The sequence below is a fragment of the Mastigoproctus giganteus genome, chromosome 10, assembly GCF_048544385.1.
Source record: "Mastigoproctus giganteus isolate SK-2022 chromosome 10, ASM4854438v1, whole genome shotgun sequence".
Classification (NCBI taxonomy): Eukaryota; Metazoa; Arthropoda; class Arachnida; order Uropygi; family Thelyphonidae; genus Mastigoproctus; species Mastigoproctus giganteus.
In genome coordinates this window covers 190,811,963-190,825,185 of record NC_143584.1, presented here as the reverse complement: position 1 = coordinate 190,825,185, position 13,223 = coordinate 190,811,963, and the positions used below count along the sequence as shown (strand labels likewise).

The 13,223-nt window shown below is 38.0% G+C and overlaps 1 protein-coding gene across 1 annotated transcript in view; it reads left to right on the top strand.

Annotated features, from left to right (window-relative positions):
• Window positions 1-13,223, top strand: part of Ube3a (ubiquitin protein ligase E3A) — a 229,840-nt gene that overhangs the window by 160,327 nt on the left and 56,290 nt on the right. Inside the window, exons 6-7 of the mRNA XM_090383626.1 lie at window positions 4,642-4,809; window positions 7,233-7,388. Coding sequence (XP_090239752.1) covers window positions 4,642-4,809; window positions 7,233-7,388 — 324 coding nt within the window. The remainder of the gene's footprint in view (window positions 1-4,641; window positions 4,810-7,232; window positions 7,389-13,223) is intronic.

Below are 13,223 nucleotides of genomic sequence, written 5' to 3'. Positions count from 1 at the left end.
TGAGCCCTCGTTATTGCTTTGTAGGAAACAGTTGTCTTTACAGTATGCTTCGAAACTGAAATCCCTGCCAGACCATCCAATGTGACACCCACCCGTTTTTGAGCCACGTTGGGAAAATCTGTACAGCACTTGGCAGACTGCCAATCAATCATTTGGTATTCGTATCCAAAGGCTACTTAGTGATTTGAACATCACATTAGACAATGTTGCTCCGTCACCAGGGCAACCCACTCCACCCTGGCATGCTCGTGTCCCAAACTGCAACCTCTCCCTTAACAATTGGAGAAAGGATAGCACACCATCCGCTGTCTACCTGCAGCTCTTTTTAGCACAGTGTTCTGAACATTCTGACTTCTTGTCCGTCTACACAGATGGCTCGAGGTCAGAAGTGTCTGTTAATGATCCATCACCCTTATGCTGATCTCATTATGTGAGTTGTACTTCTTTGGATCTGCAGCTGTTTTCCCAGACACAACAGTATCTGAGCAGATCCCCCCACAAATGCAGTGTGTTCACTACAGAGATGCACGTAGTTGAGCTAGCCTTGGATCGTATACAATCCTCCACCCACCACAAAAAATGTATTATATATACTGATTCTCTGAGTTCATTGCAGGCTTTATCAATGAGGTTCAACCCTCATCCTGTCCTGACCCAGATACAGCAGGAGCTGCACTTCCTTTCACAATCTGAATTTGATGTTTGTTTCTGCTGGATCTCAGGAAATGATATGACAGACTTTGCAGCCAAATCAGCGAACCTCTTTAACTCTTGCCTGTTAGTCCCCTATACAGACTACAGGCAAGTAATTAGAAAGAAACTGGTATCCCAATGGCAATACTCATGGCATGGACAGGCTGCAAACAAGTTATTTGAGATTAAGCCTGTAACTGAACATTGGCAGTCTAGTCTGCGCAGGAACCGAAAAGAGGAAGTTGTTCTATCTCAGCTCCGCATAGGACATTGTCACTTGACACATTGCTATCTGCTGAGGGCAGACGATCGTCCTATGTGTAGAAATTGTGACACCATTTTAACAGTCTGTCATATTTTAATTGAATGTCTGTCTTTTTATAATGACCGTTGTTTATGTTTTAGCCATCTATCTGAGCCTTATACACTCAGACAGATTTTATCGGACAATGACAACGTGTCAGATATATTTAAGTTTTTACAACTTATTAATTTAAATAACTTTATCTAGAATGTTTTTATCGTTTTATGCTTTATGAACTTTTTATAGCGTATACTCCTTTACAATAATATATAAACAATTATAATATTATACTTTTATATTGTACACCTTTTTGACTTGGTGCATTATAGCCTTAGATGCCAATGTGCCATAAAATCCTTAAACAACCAACCATCCATCACCCTTATGCTGATCTCATTATGCGAGTTGTACTTCTTTGGACTGTTTCAAGAAGCTCTTTCTTTTTTCAGATGAGTTCTCCATACTTGGACATAGTATTCCAAACACAGTCTTTAATTGTCTTATCCAGTGGGATTACGAACTCTCTATTTCTACAGGATGTTGTTCAATAAACCATCAGTAGGACTCGATGGGCATTCCTGGCTGGCTGTTTACACTGCTGAGAAAACTTCATATATGTCTATACCATAACTCCCAGATCCGTTTTTTCCTCCACCATTTTTAATTCAACCCCACCAAGTGTATAAGTTATTTTGGGGTTGCTGTTTCCCGAGTGTAAGCCTTGAATTTTGCTGCATTAAAACATAGATGCCGTTTTTTTTACTATTCTTGAAGCCTGTTCAGATCATCCTGAAGGAGTGCTGTCTGGCACTGATCATTAACACTTCTCCTAATCTTTGTTGTCTGCAAATTTTGACATATACCTTTTATCCCTTCATCAATGTCATTAACGAAAATCAGAAATAACAGTGGTGGTCCAGGAACCGATCCATGGAGGACCCCCACTTCTAACGTAACATCAATCAGAAGAATATACATTACTCACAACAAATACTGTAGTCTTAAAATTAGCAAAAGGTATACTCTGTGAATGTTGTGTATGCAGAGAGTATACTGTGCTTATTAATCAAATTCCAGAGGGAATACAGCGTATATCTTTGTGTGTGTGTGTGTATATATGTGTGTGAATATATATATATATTCACACACATGGCATATTTACTTACTTATATATAAGGCATATATATTAAAAATAATTAAACTATAAGTATTGCCTAAGGATCAAATTCTAATAAAATTATTTTTTAATTTTCAGTAAATATTTTTCAGGGCTGTAGCTTGAAAGCTACAGCCCTTTCAAGCTGTAGCTTGAAAGCTACAGCCCTGCTTTCAACCCTGTCTCCTGCCCTGCAGTCCATCTTAAAATCTTTCCAGTAATTCCCTGAGAGCTTGTACTGTAATCTCTTACGAGAGACTGAGTCAAATGCCTTACTAAAATCCAAATAAACTGTATCAAAATTGTTCCTTATATGTAGTTCTTGAGTAAGTGTGTCAAAATAGCTTACCTGGTTAGTTAAACATGATTTTCCCTTAACAAAAGCATGTTGTGTGACCTTCAGAATTCTATTTCTATCTAAATGTCCCTGAATTGCACTCTTGGAACTGCCTTTATTTATTGGTGATATTTTGGCACTTCTCCAATGCAAAGTAATCTCTCCCAAGTCCAAAGATGCCCTAATAACTAACCTCAATGGTTCAATACAATCTCTGGCCACCTCCTTCAAAACTACTTGATATATGCCATCATCTCCAGGAGCTTACTTGCCTATAGGCTTGAAAGTTCTAATGAACAGTCATCTGTAATTTTAAAATCATTAATTTCAGATGGCTCAGCCTTACTTTCACAGCCTCTCCTCAGCATAAAGGGTTTTTCTCAGTAAAGACCGATATAAAGTGCCTATTCATTTCATTAGCAGGGTTATCTAAGACTTTCTCGCACCCACTGTACAAGGGCCTGATCTGATTCATTTTATTTTATCAATGAGGAAAAAGCACTGGCTCTCTTAGCCAGTGCTTTTTCATACTCAGCTTTGCCCTCCCTAACGTTATCTGTGGTACTATTACCGATCAACTTGCAACTGTTGTAGGCTTCAGTACTTTTCATTGCTCTCTAACTTTCCCATGTTATCCTTTTCTGTTATATTAGACTGGCTAGCTCAGTATTCATTCATCCCAACATTCTTGCTGTACTATATTTTTTAATGGTATATATGCATTCATAGTTTCTGTGATTATTGCTTTGAAAGTATTCCACGATTCTAATGTACTCACCCTCCCTCTGCAATCCCCCAATCTATTCATTTTCCAACTAACCACTGTGTCATTACTACTGCCAATGATTTTCCTCTATTTTATGCCCTGTGATGTCATCTGATTATTGAGTAATGATGAGGTCTAGAATATTCTTACCCCTAGTATTTTCTGTTATATACTGGTCCCAGTAATAATCATCTAGTTTATTTAAAGTTTTGCTCCCCTTGGAAGGTTTCCCTCTCACTTATTCCAATCAGTTAGGGGCAGATTTAAATCACCTATAATAAGACATTCACATTTGCTTGCCCGTTCCATCTGCATGTAGCAACTCCTGTATACTCTTCACAATCTTCTGATCTGTAGATTACTCCCACTCTCATTTTGATTCCAACTAACTAGCACCACACAGATTGTATGCTGGCAGAAGTAACTTCTGACTCAGCAAAAGCTTTTTCATGCTCAAGCTGCTTTTGATAAGGAGCATGACCCCACCACCTCTTCTGTCTTCCCTATCTTTCCTAAATACATTATATATACTGTAGTTTAACTTGTCATCCTCAATTTCTGGGTGGCACCATGTTTCATTATATCCCTATTATGGCAGCATTAGTTTTCCTAACCAGGAGTTCGAATTCAGCCATTTTATTGATGACACTCCTGGAATTACTGTAGACACAGTTAAGACTAAATATTCTTCTATAGTTTACCACCCTGACACACCCTTTACAGATATTTAGGCTTGTTTCCCCTTAGCTTTATCTTCCCACTCTTTTGAAATGTTGCTACCTTCAGGATGTCTTGGCAACATTGGCTGTTCTGGCAACAAACAAGAATACTTAAAGTGGGTACAAGCATTACTTTGACCCATATCATTAGATAAATGCCGATCTAGATTTCTCTTTTTCTCCCTAACTAGCAGTTTCCCCAAACGCCTATAAACTGAATCAAACTGTAACCTTTTAAACCTGTATCCTCAATGATACTTTAAAAAATCTTTGCACCACCTTTGTTCAAATGTTTGTTTCTCTAGATCAAAACAATGGCTTTGATCCTTAGGACATTCCTCTACACACACACACACACACACACACACACACACTGGAAAATTTTGAGATCTGGCAAGATTAAAAAAAAAATACTGCACACTAAATAAGAGCATAATACAATAGTGAGGAAGCAGTTCATTCACTTAGTTGATCACATAAAATAAATTAAAAAATAATAACATTTGAAATTGTCTCACTCTACTAGAATTATGTTATATTTAGATATTTTTCTAGAATGACATTTCTGTTTTTAAATTATTTTTATTTTTTTAAATGTTATAATGTTCTTACATTTTGAATTTCAGTATCTTGTAGCTTTTGCATGTGTGTGTGTTCTTTCTTTAGAGTTTAGCCAAAGGACTTGAGGGACTTTTGTCATATGAAGGTGAAGACATGGAAGAAGTGTTCATGCAAACTTTTCGTATCACTTATCAAGATGTGTTTGGTAGTCTTCTTACTCATGACCTTAAAGAAAATGGGGAACAAATGCTAGTCAGTCTAACCAATAAACAGGTAACTAATTTTTATGTTAGATTATATAAAGTTTGCCTCCTCTGAATCATTAATCTTCATTATAAATTCTGTACTTTAAATTTTAAAATAGTGCTCTGCTTTTGATACAGTTATTGCAGTATTTTTTTTTATTATAAATGGTCCACATTTATGAATGGGCAGACAATCACTCAAAAGAGGGTATGAGTTTCTGTATTGTGATCCATGAAGTGGGTACTGTTTACATATTTCACTGAGATGTTGCTGACCTTGTAAGAGAAGGAGAGTATCTATCAGGACACTTTCAAGTGCAGAGTACTTGCTCAAAACACATGGGTTTTATATTTGATACTCTATTGACAATGGAAAGGTCAGCCTTCTCGTTAGTTGACAGTTAAATTTGCACTTAATTTTTTTCAAATTATTGTTAATTTTACAATGGATGTTTTATTGTTAAAATATCTTAGCTGATATTTTAACTGATTCATTACACTGAGGCATTCATGTTACTGGGTCATGTATGGACAAAAGCCTGCTTCACAGGCTGTCTTGCTTCTGAAGTCCATTAAATTGGGGTCCCTTAAAATGAGGTTTTACTGTATATTATTTGAAGATCAGTGTCTTGTAATTTTTTTTACCTCATAATTTATTTATTCTATGAGAACCTCATTTTTTATTATCTCTTTTTTGTTTTTGGCAGTTACAAGAGATTCTATTTTAAATTTTAATTGAAAAATGGATGGTTGTAGAATACGAGGACCTGTACGAAAGTAATGCCTCCTAATTTTTTACTTTCAAATGCAGCGCCACAGATCATTTCGTCTATCACTGAGTAGTCACTAGAGGTCTTTAGTTTCACCATACTGAGTGGTGCTGTGATTGGTCTCGTGAGTGCAGCACATGGATAGTTCAAAATGGTGGATGTTACAGATATACATATCAAGCAAAGAGTGGTGATTGAATTACTTACCAAGAAAAAAGTAACAGCTTTCAAAATCCATATGCATCTCAAAAATCTTTATGGTGACAATACTGTAGATGTGAGTACAGTTAAAAGACACTTTAAGAGTGGGGAAAGTGGAATTGTTTACAAACCCCAAAGCAGCCAGCCAGTAACATTAGTGATAATAGACAACATGAGCTGAATGAATCGACATACTGATGAAAGAGTACTGCCACATCACAACATATGAATTGTGCGATGCAGTAGGTATAGGGAAACCTGCTGTGATAACCATCATAAAGGAACTAGACTACAAGGTTTGCGCCCATTGGGTCCCGAAAATACTGACACATGAGCACAAAGAAGCCCGGAAAGTCATCTCTATGGAACTTCTCCAGCACTACGAGAGTGAAGGAGAGGTTTTTCTTTCACATATAGTTAAAGGTGATGAAACCTGGATCCACCATTATAACCATGAAACAAAGAGACGGTTGATGGAGTGGTTCCATCAATATTCACTTTGCAAGAAGTTTAAAAGACAAGTCTTCTGTCGGTAAAGCCATTCCGACAGTGTTTTGGGACAAAGATGGGGGTTTGCTTGTGGACTTCTTGGAACATGGCACCACAATCAACTCAGATCGATATGTGAAAAAGTTGAAAACTTGCATCCGTAGAGTTCAACCTGACAAAAACCTTAATGAGGTTCTTCTTCTCCATGACAACACACAACACCACACCAGTGTGCACATGATGGAGGACACTGCAAAACTGGGGTGCACTGTTCTTCCTCACTCTTTTCGTAGCCCGGATCTTGCAACTTCCTACTATCAGCTCTTTGGCCTGCTGAAGGATACACTCTATGGACCCCATTTTGCAGACAACAACCAGTTCAAGCACAGTGTTTGCAAAACCCTCCAGAGAAACAGTAAGGACGTTTACAGGATTGGAATACAGCATCTGACTCAGAGATAGCACAAGTGCATAGAAAATTATGGTGACTTTGTTGAAAAATAACAGTGTGTTTATTAATGATTATGGATTAATTGATGTAAAAGGCATGGTTGTAGGAATTAAATTTTCAGATTAAAAAATTAGGAGGCATTACTTTCGTACCACCCCTCGTAAATCTTCAAAAATTTTTCATCCAAACAATAATCAGTCATAGAATGAACCTCTACCTAGTATTATGGAAGTGGGAAGCTTGAATAAATAAATTTAAAGGCAAATTAGACAGATTATTATGAGCGACGAAATGAAGTATGCAATTTGTTTTCTTTTCTCTCTCTCTCTCTTTTTTTTTTTTTTTTTTTTCTTTTTTCTCGGCTGGTACTGTCTGTGCTTGCTTTTTTATATCATTTTGCCAGTAGTAACTACTAAATAAAAATGGTGCACTTTCCCTTTAATATTATTTTTAATGCACTTGTATGGTGTTTTAATTTTATAGATTATTTTCCTTATATTTTGTCAGATTACATCTCCTTAGTTAATTTTTTCCCCTCAGGAATTTGTAGATCTTTATGCAGACTTCCTGTTAAACAAGTCAATAGAAAAACAGTTCCGTGCTTTTCGAAGAGGTTTTCAAATGGTAACCGATGACAGTCCGCTCAAAATGCTTTTCAGGCCAGAGGAAGTAGAGCTGCTTGTTTGTGGGAGCAAGGTATATTTATATTATATTATACTCATGAAATAATAACATTTTGCTAGAAATATATATTTAATTATGTAAATATTTAAATTTATATGTAAATATATTTTAATTTCTTAACTGAAATACTTTTGATGTTTTATTAGCAAAACTATAACTGTCATTACACATTTGTTCAAACATTTAGAATGCCTGCTAGTTTTTAATCGATTTCTGCACAATAATGAACAAATATTGTAAAGGTGATAAACAGACATCAGATAATACACTCTAAAAATAGGCGAATTGTGCAATAAAATATACAAAAATATATGCAATAAAATTTTTACATTTATTACCTCTGTTTACGTATATTACAAACTTATTAATTAAATTAGAGTTTCTCTGTATTCAGGATTTAAAAGTAACAAACTATTAAATAAAAACTTTTAAAAGAAATATCATTTTACATGGAATAACCTTTCTTACAATAAATCACAATATATTTTTAAATGTGTTTCATTTTAAATGCAAAGAATGATCTTTCCATGTTCACAACATTAGCATTAGTAGAGGCATATGATGCAAGAAAGCAAGCTTATGCAGCATCAACCAATAAAAAAAAAATAAATAAAATAAAATAAAAATAAAAAAAACTTCCACTTCACCCCCTCCGTTCATTCGAAATACTTGTCCAGCTGAGCCTTAAATTTATTTAGGCTATCAACTTCCACTACAAGGGATGGACGTCTATTTCACCAACCAACTACCCGCTGGCTAAAGGCAAATTTCCGCACATCTATCCTAATTCTGTCTTTCCTCAATTTGAATTTATGCCCTGTCAGGTGATTATTCTGAGCAAGAGAAAGAATTTCATCAGCATTGAGCATGCTCAAACCATTCAAGGCTTTATACACCTCTATCCACTTTGATTATGAAAGTGTCTGCAATTCTGCCCAGACACGATAGGAGGGAGTATATGATGAGAGCCTTGTCGATCAATTCGGCCCTGGAAAGATTGTGCAAGGCTCAAGGGGGTAGAATTTTTTTCAGCCTGGACTGTACTTGTTAACAGGAGAGATTGCTTCTACAGGTATGGGATACACTTAAATAGAAAGGGTGCAAGAATATTTGCTGGTGCTATCGAGGCAGTGTTAGGTGGGTCGGAAAACTGCTAGCTTGGGGGGGGGGATACAAGGACTAAAAGATTAGCAGTAGCCACTGGCAGAGGTGAAAGTGATTCTTGCACTGCTTCTATTGGAATGAGCAGAAGCCTGGAAAACAAGATGCAGGATGTTTCAGACTGCTGGGAGTCATTCTGTTACAAGTAAACACATGGGTTGTGTTAGGGAAGCTAAGAATAGGAACAGGTGCATGTATACTTGCATGTACACCAATGCTAGGAGTTGGGTCAATAAATTTGATGAATTTGAGGTATTGCTCAAAACATCAAAGGCACATATTGTGGGGATTCCAGAGACGTGGTGTCACACAGATATAAGGAATGCAGAACTGGAATTTGGGGAGTAAAACATTTACAGAAAGTATAGACAGGATAGGAAGGGAGGAGGGGTTATGCTATTAGTTAAGAAACACATAAAATCCAAGGAAGTGAAGCCAGTCGACATTGTTGGACAGTGCAGTGTCGAGTTAGTTTGGTGTGACATAAGCATTGGGGGATCAAAATTGAGAGTACGAGTGTGCTATAGGCCTAATCACTCTGACGAGTATAATAAGAAACTTTACAAGGAAATAGAGTGAGCCAATAAATCAGAGAGTCTTATAATGGTTGATTTTAATTTCCCAGATATTGACTGGAATTTGTGGGTTGGTCACTCACACACTAGCAAGGCTTTTGTGGATTTATTGGATAATTGTTTTCTACATCAGCATGTTCAGGAGGCAACTAGAGGGAGTAATATTCTTGATTTGATTATCAGTAGTGATTCTTCATGCATTAAGAATCTACAGATAGAGGAACCACTAGGTGGCAGTGATCACAGTGTGCTGAAGTGGGATTTACTCAAAGAGGTAACTACCAGTAGGGGTAAAGGGAAGGGTTATTGCTTTCGTAAATGCGACTATGATGGACTGAGACAGTATTTAAATTCTATACAGCGGGACCAACTGATGATGTTACCAACAGCAAATGCAAAATGGGAAGCATTCAATGAACTTATCTTGGAAGCTACTAGGCTTTACATGCCAACTAAGAAATATTGTTCAAGGTTTAGGCCTAAATGGATGTCAGATGAACTGATGAGGCATATGGCAGAGAAAAAAATGCATGGGATACATACAAATTAACACATGACACAGAAGCCTATGATAGATACAAGTTGATCTGTAACCAAGTTACAAAGGAGGTTAGGCAAGCGAAGGCAGATTACGAGAAATCCTTGGCAAGGGATGCAAAGAAAAACAGCAAAGAGTTCTTTACTTAGGTAAACTCTAGAAGGAAGGGGATGAATCAGATTGGTCCACTTGATATCGATGGGTCAACTGTTGATGATCCTGCTCAGGTAGCTAACAAGCTAAATGAATATTTTGCATCGACATTCACACATGAGGAGTTATTTAGCGAGGGGAAAGCCAGAGGTGTATTCAACTCTAGCAGTAAGCTAGAGAATCTTGTAATAACTGAGAGTAAAGTGGAGGAGGAATTGTTGAAGATAAACACAAGAAAGGCACCCAGGGTGGATGGGATCTATCCAGTTATATTAAAGGAGGCAGCAAAGGAAGTAAGCAAACCCTTAGCCATAATTATGAGAGCTTCCTTGGGCTCAGGGGAGGTACCCACAGACTGGAGATGTGCAAATGTGATCCCAATTCACAAAGGAGGATCAAAGGTCTTCTTCCCCTCAACCACCCCTTTATCCATAGCAGCAATTTGCCACCAATGCCACACTGCTCCAATTTGTGCAGCAGTCTTCCATGTGCAACAGTATCAAAAGCCTTTCTAAGATCCAAGTATATAATATCAAAGTTATTCCCTGCATCCAGCTCTTTTGTGACTGCATCATAGTATCCAATCAAATTGGTCAGGCAAGACTTCCCCTTAACAAAACCATGCTGTGTCTGAGCTATAACTGAAGTCTTGTCTAGATGATCTTGCAGTGCTTCTTTAACCAGTGCCTCCATTAATTTTCCTGGAACAGAAGTTAAACTCACAGGTCTATAATTACTTGTGTCAGCCTTTGAGCCTCCTTTGTGAATTGGGGTCACATTTGCACATCTCCAGTCTATGGTCCAAGGAAGCTCTCATAATTATGGCTAAGGGTTTGCTTACTTCCGTTGCTGCATCCTTTAATATAACTGGATAGATCCCATCCACCCCAGGTGCCTTTCTTGTGTTGATCTTCAACAATTTCTCCTCCACTTTACTCTCAGTGATTACAAGATTATCTAGCTTACTGCCAGAGTTGAATACACCTCTGGCTTTCCCCTCGCTAAATAACTCCTCATGTGTGAATGTCGATGCAAAATATTCATTTAGTTTGTTAGCTACCTGAGCAGAATCATCAACAGTTGAACCATTGATATCAAGTGAACCAATCTGATTCATCCCCTCCCTTCTAGAGTTTACATAAGTAAAGAACTCTTTGCTGTTTTTCTTTGCATCCTTTGCCAAAGATTTCTCCTAATCTGCCTTTGCCTGCCTAACCTCCTTTGTGACTTGGTTACAGATCACCTTATCATAGGCTTCTGTGTCACGTGTTAATTTATATGTATCCCATGCATTTTCTTCTCTGCCACATGTCTCATTAGTTCATCTGACATCCATTTAGGCCTAAACCCTGAACAATATTTCTTAGTTGGTATGTAAAGCTTAGTAGCTTCAAGATAAGTTCTTTGAATGCTTCCCATTTTTAATTTGCTATTGGTAACATCATCAATTGGTTCCACTGTATAGAATTTAAATACTGTCTCAGACCATCGTAGTCACCTTTGTGAAAGCAATAACCCTTCCCTTTACCCCTGATAGTAGTTACTTCTTTGAGTAAATCCCACTTCAGCACACTGTGATCACTGCCACCTAGTGGTTCCTCTATCTGTAGATTCTTAATGCATGAAGAATCACTACTGATAATCAAATCAAGAATATTACTCCCTCTAGTTGCCTCCTGAACATGCTGATGTAGAAAACAATTATCCAATAAATCCACAAAAGCCTTGCTAGTGTGTGAGTGACCAACCCACAAATTCCAGTCAATATCTGGGAAATTAAAATCAACCATTATAAGACTCTCTGATTTATTGGCTCACTCTATTTCCTTGTAAAGTTTCTTATTATACTCGTCAGAGTGATTAGGCCTATAGCACACTCGTACTCTCAATTTTGATCCCCCAATGCTTATGTCACACCAAACTAACTCGACACTGCACTGTCCAACAATGTCGACTGGCTTCACTTCCTTGGATTTTATGTGTTTCTTAACTAATAGCATAACCCCTCCTCCCTTCCTATCCTGTCTATACTTTCTGTAAATGTTTTACTCCCCAAATTCCAGTTCTGCATTCCTTATATCTGTGTGACACCACGTCTCTGAAATCCCCACAATATGTGCCTTTGATGTTTTGAGCAATACCTCAAATTCATCAAATTTATTGACCCAACTCCTAGCATTGGTGTACATGCAAGTATACATGCACCTGTTCCTATTCTTAGCTTCCCTAACACAACCCATGTGTTTACTTGTAACAGAATGACTCCCAGCAGTCTGAAACATCCTGCATCTTGTTTTCCAGGCTTCTGCTCATTCCAATAGAAGCAGTGCAAGAATCACTTTCACCTCTGCCAGTGGCTACTGCTAATCTTTTAGTCCTTGTATCCCCCCCCAAGCTAGCAGTTTTCCGACCCACCTAACACTGCCTCGATAGCACCAGCAAATATTCTTGCACCCTTTCTATTTAAGTGTATCCCATACCTGTAGAAGCAGTCTCCCCTGTTAACAAGTACAGACCGAACTGAAAAAAATTCTACCCCTTGAGCCTTGGCCAATCTTTCCAGGGCCGAATTGATCTACAAGACTCTCATCATATACTCCCTCCTATCGTGTCTGGACAGAATTGCAGACACTTTCAAATTCAACCCTAATTCACGGCTTTTTTTCTACAGTGACCTCTACTTGTTAATTAATTCTGCCGGTCTCCTATTCTTAATATCATTAGTGCCAACATGTACAACTATATCACCTTTTGTGCCCTTAAAAGATGATATCCGCTCTACAACGTCATCAACCTTTGCTCCTGGCAGACATACCCTGGTCCTGTTCCACCTATCCTTTTTTCAAAGTATGTTCCCCGTTTCCCTGACAATAGAGTCATCAACAACTACTAGTTCCTGGGGCACCAGCACATTCTGCCTTGGGGGTTGCTGCTGTGTTGTGTGATGACCAAGTGCAAGCTCTTGCGTTGATGTGGGCAGCTGAGAGCTTGATGGGCCCCTCAATTTAGATCCTTCGAGAGCATCCACCCTGTCATTCAAGCTCTCATATAGGCCCATAACAACGCTGAGTTGTCCCCTCATTTCATTACACTCCTTGCATTGCGCACGCACGAAGACATCCCCCATGGCAATATCATGTCCCCTACCCGATTGATCCGCAAACATCATGCAAGCAGTGCATTTTAAAAGGCTGTGATTCAGAGGGCAACTGCCCACCCTCAGTTCTCCTCTGAGCCCCAGCACTCCCATTAGCTTGAGCCTTTTGCTTTGCTGCTCTGGACTGAGTCATGATTTTGATTTAACTTTAATAAAATTTGAATTTCAGTACAAAAGTATAACCCTAAACTTGTATCCCAACACAGTTATAACGCTATATATATTTTTCAATATTAAGTTTTATCTACGAGTTCCCTTTATAT